Source organism: Vigna umbellata, chromosome 9 (assembly GCF_029865625.1).
Source record: "Vigna umbellata cultivar VRB3 chromosome 9, Vumbellata_1.0, whole genome shotgun sequence".
Lineage (NCBI taxonomy): Eukaryota > Viridiplantae > Streptophyta > Magnoliopsida > Fabales > Fabaceae > Vigna > Vigna umbellata.
Genome location: NC_142173.1, coordinates 32390023 through 32403597, shown reverse-complemented (window position 1 = coordinate 32403597; position 13575 = coordinate 32390023). Strand labels below are relative to the sequence as shown.

General features: G+C 35.0%; 3 protein-coding genes across 3 annotated transcripts; 2 read left to right on the top strand and 1 right to left on the bottom strand.

Moving 5' to 3' along the window:
- The first annotated feature begins 2537 nt into the window (after window positions 1-2537).
- LOC148193250 (putative caffeoyl-CoA O-methyltransferase At4g26220) lies at window positions 2538-4363 on the top strand. Its single transcript, XM_088098451.1, has 5 exons — window positions 2538-2723; window positions 2801-2880; window positions 3275-3419; window positions 3498-3629; window positions 3831-4363. The coding sequence occupies exons 1-5, from the start codon at window positions 2679-2681 to the stop codon at window positions 4119-4121; spliced, it is 693 nt and encodes a 230-aa protein (XP_087954577.1). The 5' UTR covers window positions 2538-2678; the 3' UTR covers window positions 4122-4363.
- Window positions 4364-5173: 810 nt separating this feature from the next.
- LOC148193249 (small ribosomal subunit protein uS8my) lies at window positions 5174-6369 on the bottom strand. Its single transcript, XM_088098452.1, has 3 exons — window positions 6176-6369; window positions 5660-5820; window positions 5174-5509 (listed from the first exon to the last, which is right to left on the bottom strand). Exons 1-3 carry the CDS (start codon window positions 6303-6305, stop codon window positions 5411-5413), a joined length of 390 nt encoding a protein of 129 aa, XP_087954578.1. The 5' UTR covers window positions 6306-6369; the 3' UTR covers window positions 5174-5410.
- Window positions 6370-7733: 1364 nt separating this feature from the next.
- On the top strand, window positions 7734-9230 carry LOC148193248 (F-box/LRR-repeat protein At4g29420-like). Its single transcript, XM_088099392.1, has 2 exons — window positions 7734-8278; window positions 8788-9230. The coding sequence occupies exons 1-2, from the start codon at window positions 7819-7821 to the stop codon at window positions 9228-9230; spliced, it is 903 nt and encodes a 300-aa protein (XP_087955518.1). The 5' UTR covers window positions 7734-7818.
- Window positions 9231-13575: the final 4345 nt, after the last annotated feature.

The following is a 13575-nucleotide window of genomic DNA, read 5'->3' as shown; positions in this document are numbered from 1 at the left end:
GGATATTTGTTTATTTATTTATGTTGAATCATTCTGGTATGTTTGACTGGATTGAATTGATACCTTAATGTGTGAATTAAATTACATAAGCTTACCCTGTGTTCTCTTCTTTGTGTTGTCGATTGTCTTTGTACGTCCGTCTTGTCCTTGCGATGATCATCCATGTGGATGGGAGCAGATGGAAGTGAGCTGCTGGAAGAGGCGCTGACAGAAGAAATTTCGGAAGATGTTGGACCGGTTGAAGTAGGGATTAAGGTCGAGCCCTAGAGTGCTCGACATGTAGTAGTTGATAGTATTTTTGTTTAGTCTTAGAATTTGGATACCGTCGGCTACATTACATTTTGTATTTTAAGCCGTTCGACGTTTTGGACCTCGTATCTTTTTGTAAAGGCTGCACTGTTTTAATGATTAATGTAATTAATTCTGATTATGGTTATCACTATATTTTGGGATGTTACACTAATTAAGAAAAAAAATCAAATATAAAGATAAACAACTTATAAAACACTTACAAAATGTATAAATGCATATATGCAAACCTAGAAATTATTATAGGTATAACTATCAATATGTTGAACTAATTATCGGTATTATATAATGAGAAAACTCAATGTCTCTAAACAATTGAATATCACCTATAAATATTTGTTTAACTAAACATATGAAACATATAAATATAAATCACACGTGATAGCCAACCAAATTCTAACCTGTGTATGGATATATTTGTTTTTAATATATTAGACATCCAAATCCATTCGATTTGAATTAATATTATTTGAAATTATTATTTTTGGATAAATCAATTCAAATTTATTCAATTTAAATTTTCTTATTTAACTGAGTATTTCAATTACCATTTAATTAAAAAAAATATTTAAATATCAAATAATACTATTTAATGACTAAAAACATTTGTAGTCAACATTTAATAAAATTGAAACAAGCTAACGTTCATGTTAATAATAATAAAAAAATCAATATAAAAATTAACCAAAACAATAATTATGACTGGCTTAGGTAAAAAAAAATTAATTCACATATGTCAACAGATAATTTTGCTAGCTTTGGCCAATAAATTCTTGGTATATCAAGTAAGAAATAAACTAATTTGCAAAAAAAAAATCATAACAATTTATATAAAAAATAAATTTTATCGATATTAATAAAAAAACGTGATCGAATTAATTAAAAAGTAATCATCTTAATAATATTTTAATCTCCCAAACTAAAATTAAGCCGAAGAGAAAATATGAAAACTAAATATATAAAGTAAAAAACATGAAATTTTTTAAATTTGTTCTTTTTAAATAAAATTTTATATTTTATATTTTTCACTAATTCAATTACTCATGAAATTTTAATTTTTTATTGTAAGTTAAAATCCTTCTTTAAGGTCAAAGAATGTATATACTAATACTATAAACACATTTACCGTACAGAAAATAATTATCTTTGGATAATCTTTTGGAAAAAGAAAACACTTTTCAATTTATTGAATTTTCACTTTTACCCTTATTTGAAAGTGACATTCCCGCTTTTGTCCTACTTTGAAACTTCTTGAAAATGCAATCCGGAAATAGAAAATGTATTTAGGAAATATTTAGTTTATGAAAAAAGAAAATATATTCCTGATTTTTTTTTTCTGGAAATCTTTTTCAAAAGATGACTTCAAAGATTTATTTTCGGAATAATAACTTATTTGAATGATTTTTTTGAAGAAAAAAGTTTTTTTAACAATTTTTTAGATAATTTTTTTATAAGTTGTGATTGATTATTTAAAATATACGAAATAAAAAAATAATAATACATAATTTATTGTCAAAAAAATTATTAAAATATAATTACTTTTTTTTTAAATATTTTCTTTTCTATCATTATTTCCCGTCACCTTTCTTTTTCTTCTTGAATCTCTAGATAAAAGGGAAAATATTATTTAAGACACCTAAATATTTTTATTAATTTAATTTTATCTTTTTTTTCTTGAAAAAAATGCAAAATTTAATATTTTTTAAGATCATTTTTACTTTTAAATTCTATGTTAAATAAATGTAAAAGTGGATAAGTTACTCTAACAAAAATAAATAAAAGCTACGAAAAGGAACAGTTAAATAAATGAATTTGGTAGCTGTGTTGAAAACGTGGGTTGCTGTTGCTATCATGGTGTTCCTGTCGGTGGCATCCAATGATTGCGAAAGGGAAGGAGAACAACGACCTCTGGTGGTTATGGTGATAACAGTGACATGCATAAGGATGAGCAACTTCTCACATCATTGTTATAAAAAAAGGTTGATAGAGTAGTTTCCATCCTCTAATGACGTCATCGGCTAAAACAAAAATTTTGTAACGTAATTGGCACCTTAATCGGGTACTGGCTTCCCTCGAAGAAGAAACATGAAATAAACCTGAAGGTGACAGCAATTTTAACTTTTTAAGAAAGTTTAGTTATTGAAAAATTTGGTAAAATTTAGAACTTCAAAATACCCACATAAAAGGACAAAGGTAGTTGAATCATTCAAGACATATTCACACCGCCTTCATTGCTTGTTGAAATGGTGGTTGCGACCTGCAACCTCCGCTTCACTTCTTTTAAAATGGCCGAAACAGGGGACGCATTGTAAGTCCAACACAAAAAAAAAAACAAAGAGAAAAACAGAGGCTTAACAAAGCATAGAGAAATGTCCGCTAATCCAGCAATACTGCAGAGTGAGAAGTTGACCAAGGTAGGCTTATCGTTCAAACAATACTTTCTCCTTCGCTTCATTTTCAAAAATTATTCAATTCAACAATGTTGTGGCAGTATATACTGGAGACTAGCGTTTACCCTCGAGAAGCCGAGACTCTCAAAGAGCTAAGGAATGCCACCGCAACACACCCTTGGTAATTATTCTCTGCCACAATTCTGTCTCAAGACATGTTGACATTATTAAAATCAACAAAGACAAAGTCTTTTATCATAGTTAATGTCTCGGTTGAAACTCGAAAGACTGCTATAAGTTACAGTTTTTGGTACGAGGCTTAGTCAGAATTATAACCTGTTTACTTTTACATTGCATCTTGTAGATCTGCTTCTTTTTTATGTTTCTTGCTTTTAGCTTCTACATCGTTTTAATGAATTTGTGGTGTGGTTATTGTGTTGATCGTGGTCCCCATTCTCAGGATCTACCTAGAGTTTTTCACTCATCTGAATATTTGCGGTAGCAATGTCTGTGCTCAACTAGTAAACAATAAAGGGATTTGTTTCATAAATTTAGTTACCATTTTCACTCTGCAGGGGATTTATGGGCGCTGATCCTGATGCGGGTCAGCTAATGGCCTTGCTCTTGAAGCTGTTGAATGCTAAAAAGACCATTGAAGTGGGAGTTTTTACAGGATACTCTCTTCTCCTCACTGCACTAACCATTCCAGACGATGGAAAGGTTTGCACTTTTCTTTGTTATTTGGTACGTTTAATATGTCTGTTTTATGTCACCAACTCCATTGTCTGTGTGGTGTAGATTATAGCCCTGGATCCAGATAGAGAAGCTTATGAGATAGGACTACCATTCATTAAGAAGGCTGGTGTAGAGCACAAGATCGACTTCATTCAGTCTCCAGCTCTACCTGTTCTTGATAAACTATTAGAAGACGTGAGTATGATTCTGTGTTGCTGTCATGTTACTGACATAACAATGTCATATTACGAGACAGAAAATTGTCTATAATAAATTAAGACCCTAGTTTTTGTTTTTTCTTTTGTTTCTTTCTCCCTTGTACGTAAGAGGATCTAACTCCTTTTACTTTATAGTTAGTTTTTGTTTGATATTTTGGTTCTGTTTCTTCTGTTACAGGATTCAAATAAGGATAGTTTTGACTTTGCCTTCGTTGATGCTGATAAAGATAACTACTGGAATTACCACGAGCGGCTTCTTAAACTGGTGAAGATTGGTGGGTTAATAATCTATGATAACACCCTCTGGGGTGGAACTGTTGTCTGGCCTGTAGAGGATGTTCCAATACCCAAAAGAAAAAACAGGCAGGCTGTTGTAGCTTTCAACAAAGCAATTGCAGATGATTCTCGTGTTGAAATTTCTGTTGTTTCAATTGGTGATGGCTTCACTATTTGCAGGCGTGCTGAATGAACACCATTCCCAATTGTTTCGTGCTCAATAAACACCATTTCCGAATGTTTCGTGCTGTGATCCAAGTGAACTTAATGTACTGTGTTTTTGGTTTTTCATTCTGCTTTTCCTGTGGATGTTAAAATTGATTTGCCTCAAACTGTGGGGTTATTTGACTGTAATGTGAATCACCGAGTGTTGCTGTTTACTATTAATAAAATAAAATGTGTGATTCTTGGCCTACAATGGAACGTCAAGTTTGGTATCGCAGAAATAAGGTGGATACCTAAATTAGTCCAAAAACAACATCGAGGACACTTCAATCTCACAAGAAAAACTAACCATTGAATTTCTCAAGATTATAAGATGAAACACTAATACACAAAATAGCTAAAAACATCTACCGAATATAATTTTGAAACCTCTATACAGTGACTTTCTTCAGAAATTAAATTGAGTTGTTCAAAGCTACACATAACCAACAACCTATCACTAATTTTCGTAGATAAAAAATTAATAATGTTATTATATACGTAACAATGTAAGGGCAAGGATAGAAGGAATTTACAACTGCTACGCAAAGATCGAACGTTACAATTGAAAATTTACATACTTTACAAATGAACTGCCACACATATCACAAATGTTTCTGCACACATCTAAAATTAAAATATCAATAAACTTACTATTTTGAAATTTTCATATCTAACTAGTAATATGAATGATGCCGATGTTCACTGTCTTCCATGAAATATTAGAACAAGGTAATACTTAGAAATCTGGAGCTGAAATTTTCACTAGCAGAGGTATTTCTTATTTCACCCTAAATTGGATGGCAAATGCATTTGTACACGTCTATTTCAACATTCGTAGTTTACTGACGAGCTGAAAAATGTAGCAAAATAATTGGGCTTGAATTTGTTAAGCATATCATAAATGACTACTGAGAAACAGGGATGGAGATTAATTAAAACGTTGTCATCGTTTACATGAAATATCTTCTTATCCAAAACTGCAATTCTTGAGAAAAAGGAAACCACTGCGTAGAATGATAGAATTAACCCTGGACTACATGACTTGGAACTTGAAGTACATTAAGAAATAGGAGGCATAACATTCCTTCATGTTTAAAATACCATTTAACCAAAACAGGACTAATTTCCACAAAGCATCGAATGCAATTCATCATACTCTCCATGCATGAGCTGCTATCTTATAACATTCATACAGGAAAAAAAAAATCTTTGAATGTTTATCTGGAAACATAACTGAACGTGATACACAGCCAAAATAGCATGGCAACGATCATTTCAGTGAAAGTAACCAAGAACCTGGCCGCCTACATTCTTCTTAATGGCTTCTTCATGATCCAAAACACCGTCAGGAGTAGTAATCACAACATAACCCCACTGCACACAGCAATAGAAAGGCACAATTATCTTTTTCCTTTGATTTCCATTGACATATCATTCTTAAAACACAAATTATAACAACCACAATCAGACAAAAACAGCAGTCGGAAGCTGTGACACGAAAACGAATCATTAACATAAACCAACCTGATGAGTAGGAAGAGTCTGCAATCTGTAGGCTTCAAGATCCCTTGCCTTCATATCTTTTCGGTATGTAAGAGCCTTGCAATCGTTAATCCTACCTTGTAGTTCAACCGTTATCCTCCCCACTCTATGCGGATCATAGACTTGAAAGTCTTTGATATAACCTATTAGGAATTTAAGCCAAATTAACTACACTAACAGTGGCACAGTACAGAGTAACTGTTAGAATCTTAAAGAACTTTATATCGGTTCATGGACCCTTGCAATCTTAAAGATATTTCACACACGGAAAGTCATGCTCAGACTCAGACGGAAAAGGATGACAGTAACCAAATCAACAACGAAAGTCATTCAAACTCTGATGACATAAATTTCAGAGACTGAAATCACTTTTGAAAAGCGAATTCATACCATTTCATTATTGCCAGATTTGAAATTGTGAAGCAGTTAAAAGGGGTTTCGAGTTTTAGAAAAAAGAATACAAATTATAAAAATAGTGGCTGGAGAAAGAAAAGATACCATGGTTTTTCATGATTCGGAGAAATGAAGACATAACAGTGGAAATTGGCTTGAGTTCCACCATAGCTTTCCCTCTTCTCTCTGCATTCACCATACTCCTCAAGGCATCGTTCAGGATCCTCCTTCCCATCTCTCTAAATTCTCTAACCAAACCTCCTATTTCTCTCACTAGGGTTTTCGAAATATAGTTAACTTTATGGCAAGGGCATATTCGACATTTCGCTTACGTCAAACTATGTAAATAGTTAAAATTCCACAGTCACCCAAAAAGGATAATGACGTGGAAATGAAGTGGTATGGGGTTTTAAGTGGAGGGGTTCATTTTGTGATTTTAGAATCTGAGTTTGGGTGTCAAGAACCCTAGAGAATCGTCTCCCTTTCCAACCACTTAGAAGTGTGCCTATTGTCCATCATTGTTGGATTTTACAGTTCGTCATAATGTCTGTATGTTGTATAGTCGTCTCTCCCACTTAATGATAAGCGTTCGCCGCTGTCCAACTGTATCGATAACAAAGTCAAAATAAGTGAAAAGTTCAAGCAAAGATTTTGCACAGACAGATCAACTGTGAAAATGACATTCAAAATGAATTTTGTCTTTGCTACCATTTCCTGCATTTTGATTTTTGCAAAAAATGGTTCTTTGAACATAAAATTCTATATAAATGGCATAATAATTGTTTCGACATCAATTTTATGTTCAAAAATGGTTAAGGAATAAATTAGAATGACTCTTGTCTTTGTTACCGATGTAGTTTCTGCACTTTGAGTTTTACAAAAAGATAGTTCCTTGGATATGAAATTCTATATAAATGACATAATAATTGTCTCGACATCACTTCTATATTAAAAAATTGTTAAGGAATAAATTAGACACTTTAAGATGAATGTCATTTTTCATAGTTAACGTGTCTCTCACTTATTTTGCTTTTGCTACCAATGCAGTTTCTGCACTTTGATATTTACAAAAGATGGTTTCTTAGACATGAAATTCTATATAAATGGCATAATAATTTTGTCGACATCACTTATGTTCAAAAATCGTTAAAGAATAAATTAGGCACTTCAAAATGAATGTCATTTTCATAATTGACCTGCTTGTACAAAACATTTGCCTGAATTCTCCACTTATCTTCTCTTTGCTACCAATGCAGTTTTTGCACTTTGATTTTTACAGAGAATGGTTCATTATACATGAAATTCTATATAAATGGCATAACCAAATAGTCCAACGACAACGAAACGGTGAAAACGCATCCCTTTTGATGCTTGTTCCTTCCAAAGGTTCAAACGACAACAAACACTTATCGATGGATGAAAGGAATACGTCAACGGCAATACTTAGACGAATGGTAAACTCTAACAACGCATGTAAGAGAAAAAACGATTATTTAGGTTCTCTCTAACCCAAACTCAAATTCTAATTTTGAAATCACAAAATCAACTCTCCACTTGATATCCTACCTCACTTCATTTCCACGTCATTTTTCATTTTCTAATTTATATTCCATGTGATTTTGCCACGTGACCTTTGTCAAAATATTCTCAATGTTTTCAAACTATCTTTATCCACCGAAAAACAAAACGCAAACACAAACTCTTTTCTCTCTCTCTATGTTGAATGCAATTGCGCAATTCGATTGGCGATGATGGAGGAGCTTCCGGCGTCGCTGTTGGTGGAAATTGTGAGTCGTTTAACGGACACTACCGATGTGGCGCGGTGCAGGGCGGTGTCCAAGGGTCTAAACGCGGCGTCATACGAGGTGCGGTGGCTGAACGTGGTCTGTTCCATGTCGCGCTACCTCAAGTCCCGTTCGCCGGAGACCAAGCACCTCGTCACTCCCTTCAAGACCGTTTTCTCTCACCTCGTATTCCGCTCCACCTCCACTCTTGACTCCGTCTCGCTGGGCGTCGATCGCGCCCTCGGTGGCGTCTCCTTCGACGACGTCGAGGATGAGTCCGACGATCTCTACCTTACCGACATGAACTTCATCAGAGAGTGGCTTCCATCCATTTCCCACGCTCTGAAATCTTTCTCCGTCTCCGATTTCTGGGTCCAGTCTTGTTGGCGCCGATCCGAAGCCTTGTCCCTCATCTCTTCCACCTGTTAGCTTCTTGATTCTCAATTTTTCTTTCTTCATACTTTCTTTCTCTTACAAGAATGCGGTTTCTTGCGCGTGTTTCGTATTCTTTCCGTCAGAATTGGTGTTTCAATTTGTGTTGAAGATTAACATTTGTTTAGATTACTCTGGATGAAATAATATTAAAAGAACCTAATGGTATGTTTGGAAGGTAGAATTGAAGAGAAAAACATAATATTTGAACTTTTGTTAGTTACATTTTTTTTCCTTTCATTTTCTCTCCAACCAAAGAAAATAGTTCATCAACGTTCTTTCCTCCCGTTAAACGTACCATCAATGTCGAAATTTGAGTAGAAGGGAAATATGATGGAAAGAAATTATTGAATTTTTATTTTAAAACACTTTCTCTTAAATCAACCAAAAAAACGTATTGTATTCATTTATATCTTCTTTCTGTCCATCCAAACATCCCATAAGAATATGAATCTAAGTTTTATTTGTCTCTCATGGAAATTTGCAATGTGTCTTATTCAGGCCATAATCTTGGGAAATTGGTCGTGAGGAATGCGTGGTTATCCGTGGATGGTTTGTGTTTGATGCCAACGTTGAGACATTTGACCCTTGAGTTTGTGAGACTGGATGATGAGGACTTAAGCAGGATCAATGCTTGTTTCCCTAATTTGACTCAACTCAGTCTTATTGGGGTTGGTGGACTTAAGGAGCCTAAGATTAATTTCTTACACCTTACCACTTGTCAATGGTCGGTCTCAAATGCTCCACTTTCTTTGATCATATGTGCACCTTGCCTTGTTGATTTTGATCTCAGATGCATCAAACCTAAGTTGGTTGTCCTTGAGGCCCCTTCCTTGTCCAATTTTAATCTCTCCCTCGAGAATACTGATGATCATATGTGCGTGAGTAGTTTTCTCCCCTCAGCGGCCATTTTGCCCCTCAGCGGTCCTCCCGTGAGCTCCTGAGTGCCGCTCAGCGATAAAAGTTGAAAACTGTTATTTTCATGCTTAAAATTGATACTAAAAGCAACCTTTATACTTAGAAACTAGCTTGAAATCATGCTTTTCTTCATATTTTCATAAATAAGAGAGCTGGACAGGTTTATGCTTGATTTCAGTGTTTTTGTGCAGGTTTTAAGGTGAATTTGGTGAAAGAAGTGAAGAAGGAGAGATATGGAATGAGAAAAGACATCAAAAAGTGCAAAAGGAGAAGCCGAAGTCACCGCTCAGCGGCAATTTACCGCTGAGCGGCATTCTGGAGTTCACGGGAGGACCGTTGAGGGGCAAAATGGCCGCTGAGGGGAAGAAACGTGACACGCACTTACCGCTGAGCGGTATTTTACCGCTGAGCGGCACTTTTATGGGCTTGGACCTAATTTTCTGTAATTTACGAATAATATATAAGCTTTAGGGTTTCCTAGGGTTAGGTATCTTTGGCTGGAACGAAGCAAACACTCTCTCTTCCACCCCTTTGAAGGAGGATCTTGGATGCTCAGGCTTCCTCTTCACCTTTCTAGGGTTTTATCTTTCATTCTTTCATTGTTATTCATCTACGTTCACCATGAATATGGTGAACTAAAATCTGTATGTTTGTTGGGGAATCAATGTAATCTTTTGAAGCTCTCATATATGGAATTTGTTTTTACATCTTTTATTTAAGATCTATGCTTTCTTTCATCATTAGTTAGGGTTTTTCCTCTTTGCTTAATGCTTGCATTGTTTAACTCATTCGATGCATGATTATTGGTTTTGTCGATACGGGCGCGTACGGGGAAGTCTAGATCCGGGGAATTTCTCCCAATATTATATTGGTTGTCGATAAGCTCCTGCACTTATGAACTGATCATTAGGAATGCTAGGAATTGTATGAACTCGTGATTAGGGAGAAGCCTTCTTGAAAGGTACTTTAGAGAGTGGCATTAACAATGATGATTTGAATGTTGAATTCCTAAAATATATGAGAGTGGATAAGATGAAATTGACCCCAACAACATATTCATACATATATTTCATTGAAAGTGTTTATCCTTTGCTTTTTGCCATTGATCAAAACTTCATGCATACATATTTAATTTTCGTCTTTTGCATATAAAATCCAAATATTTCGTCTTTAAGTCTTAGCTAATCAAACAACCACACAACTAAACTAGGCCGTGAGTCCTTTGGGAAGAACGATACTTGGTCTTACCAAGTTTATTACTTGAACGATTCGTTCACACTTGCCGATTGAAAAACAAGTTTGTGACATCATATTTTGGTGATCATAAATTTGTCCATCAAGTTTTTGGCGCCGTTGCCGGGGACTCGTGGTTTAACTGGTTAATTTGTGTGATTATTGATTATCTTTGACTTATTTTTTTATTTTATTTTAAATTTCGAATTTTTTTTGTATTATTTTATTTTCTCTTTATATTTTTCAGTTTGTATTTTATTTGATTTTATTTTTCTGTTTTCTGTTTTTCTGTTTTCTGTTTTTATTTTCTGAATCTTATATCTTCTCTTATATCTTTTTGTGCTAACCAAATCTTTTCTAGGGTTTTGTGTTCTTGTGTATGCAGGAGGCAATTCGAACTAGGAGCAAGAAAACAACAGAACCTCTGCTTGAAGGATTAGAAGACAGTAGACGGAGGAGAAGAATCCGAACATCTAGAGAACTTTTTGCTCCTCCGGAAACTCTGTTACAACCATCACCACAAGGTTCTGACAATAGCACAGAAAATATGGAGAATAACAATGTTAGAAGAACTCTTGCTGATTACACCAATATAGCTGGACCTCAGCACTTTAACAGCATAGCTAGACCTAGAGTCAATGCAGCTAACATGGAGGTCAAACCAGCACTGATCCAACTGGTGAAAAGTAACCAATTTAATGGGTTATCTCATGAAAGCCCATATGAGCACCTCACTACTTTCAATGAGATTTGCAACACAGTCAAGATTAATGGGGTGCCAGATGAAGCGATCAAACTTAGTTTGTTTCCTTTCTCATAAGGAGGCAATGCTAAGCTTTGGTTAAATTCTTTTCCAGAAGGAAGTTTCACAGAGTGGGAAGCAGTGGTAACCAAGTTTTTAAACAAGTACTTTCCACAATCAAAGGTAACAAAAGGCAAGCAAGAGATATCTTCATTTAAGCAGGGCATGGAAGAATCACTGGGGCATGCATGGGATAGATACAAAAGTCTGTTACGAAAAACTCCTATGCATGGTTTCAAAGAAGAAGAAGTAGTCCTAACTTTCCTTGGAGGTCTTGGTTCACGAACTAAGATGATGCTTCATGCCTCAGTAGGAGGAAACATTAAATGGAAAACTCCAGAGGAAGCAACTAAAATTATTGAAAATATGGCTACTAATGACAACGAATTCAACATTGAAACAGGAGATCTTAGTCAGAAGGAGTTGTTACAATCAAATGAGGCTTTGCTTATTCAAAATAGAATTATCTCTCAACAGCTTGAAGAGGTAACTATGAAACTTTCTCAAATACCACAGGAAATACAACAGGTCTCAATGGTTCAAGTGCAACAACAAAAATGGCAGATGCAATTTACTCCAGTTGAGAAAACAACAAAGCTTGAAGAGACTTTCCAAAGATTCTTGAAGACGAATGCGTCTTATTGTCATAATGTGGATGCTGCATTTAAAAATATGGAGGTTTATGTTGAGAGAATAGTTGATGAGATGAAATATGATAATCTCAGAAAGGAGTGTAAAACTGTTGTGACCAGAAGTGGTAGAGTGTTAGAGGAGAGACAACAAGAAAGAGAGGAGAAAGAAAATGAGAGTGAGAGTGAAAAAGAAACATGTGAGTGGAAAGAAAGAGTTGAGAGAGAGAAAAAGAAGAGAGAAGAAGAGGAGAGGAGAGAAAAAAGAGAGAGAGAAGAGAGAGAGGAGAGACAAAAAGAAAAAGAGTATGAAAAGCCACTTCCTTATCCAAAGAGTTATTCAAGGAAGGAGAAAGAAAAGCAGTTGGAAAGATTCATGGAATTGTTTAAGAAGTTGGAGATCACTATACCATTCTCTGAAGCATTGCAACAGATGCCAGCATATGCAAAGTTTTTGAAGGAACTCCTCACAAAGAAACACAAGTACATTGAGAAGGAAACTATCAATATACAGGGTAACTGTAGTGCAATCATACAGAAACTACCTCCTAAACTTAAAGATCCGGGAAGCTTCATTATTCCATGCACCATAGGAGATGTGAAAGTTGGAAGAGCATTGATTGATTTGCGAGCTAGCATTAATCTAATGCCGCTATCCATGTGCAAAACAATTCAGGGGTTGGAAATTAAACCAACCAGAATGGCTCTTCAATTGGCAGACAGGTCTCTTAAATATCCATATGGAGTGATTGAAGATGTTCTAGTGAAGGTTGACAAATTTGTATTCCCAGTGGATTTTATTGTGATGGAGATGGAAGGAAATAGTGATGTTCCTCTTATTCTTGGGAGACCTTTTATGAAGACTGCTAGAATTTTGATTGATGTAGAGAATGGGAAGCTTAAATTGAGAGTTGATGATGAAGAAGTCACTTTTGACGTGTCCAAGGCCATGACATATCCAAATGATGACAAGGCATGTTTTCAATTTGATGAACTTGATGAAGTTTGTATGGTGCAAGAAAGGATGGTGCGAAATATTTCTCCATTGGAAAAAACTCTCATTAATGCATGTGAAGATTTAGATAAAGAAGAAGAGAAATTGATTTATGAATGTTTGATGGACTTAGAAACATTGAAAAAGAGTCCAGAGGAAGATCCAATATTCGAAATAATTGATAAGGAAGAAGCAGTCAAAGCATAGACACCAGAATTAAAAAGATTACCGTCACATCTGAAATATGTTTTTCTAGAAGAAGATGGAACAAAGTCAGTCATCATCAATAGCTCTTTATCTCTACAAGAAGAAGAGCAATTGATAGAAATTCTGAAAGCTAACAAAGAAGCAATTGGGTGGTCAATATCAGATCTTAAAGGTATTAGCCCAACTTACTGCATGCACAAAATTTTTATGGAAGAAGATTATAAACCAAGTGCTCAACCACAGAGAAGATTAAATCCTGTTATGAAGGAGGTGGTCAGAAAAGAAGTGTTGAAACTGTTAGAAGCTGGTATCATCTATCCAATCTCTAACAATGAATGGGTGAGTCCAGTACAGGTGGTTACAAAGAAAGGTGGGATGACAGTAATTTATAATGATAAGAATGAACTTATTCCTACTCGGACAGTCACTGGTTGGCGTATGTGCATTGATTACAGGAAGCTGAATAAAGCTACTAGGAAAGATCATTTTCCTCTTCCTTTCATGGA

What these genes read in the sequence shown, in the direction of transcription:
- LOC148193250 (XM_088098451.1), top strand. Translation starts at nt 2,679, where the DNA reads ATGTCCGCTAATCCAGCAATACTGCAGAGTGAGAAGTTGACCAAG. An exon ending in CCATTCCAGACGATGGAAAG is followed by an intron (nt 3,420 to 3,497) that starts GTTTGCACTTTT and finishes TGTGTGGTGTAG; the next exon opens with ATTATAGCCCTGGATCCAGA. An exon ending in TTGATAAACTATTAGAAGAC is followed by an intron (nt 3,630 to 3,830) that starts GTGAGTATGATT and finishes CTTCTGTTACAG; the next exon opens with GATTCAAATAAGGATAGTTT.
- LOC148193249 (XM_088098452.1), bottom strand. Translation starts at nt 6,305, where the DNA reads ATGGGAAGGAGGATCCTGAACGATGCCTTGAGGAGTATGGTGAATGCA. An exon ending in CCGAATCATGAAAAACCATG is followed by an intron (nt 5,821 to 6,175) that starts GTATCTTTTCTT and finishes AATTCCTAATAG; the next exon opens with GTTATATCAAAGACTTTCAA. An exon ending in AGACTCTTCCTACTCATCAG is followed by an intron (nt 5,510 to 5,659) that starts GTTGGTTTATGT and finishes TGCTGTGTGCAG; the next exon opens with TGGGGTTATGTTGTGATTAC.
- LOC148193248 (XM_088099392.1), top strand. Translation starts at nt 7,819, where the DNA reads ATGATGGAGGAGCTTCCGGCGTCGCTGTTGGTGGAAATTGTGAGTCGT. An exon ending in GTCCCTCATCTCTTCCACCT is followed by an intron (nt 8,279 to 8,787) that starts GTTAGCTTCTTG and finishes TGTCTTATTCAG; the next exon opens with GCCATAATCTTGGGAAATTG.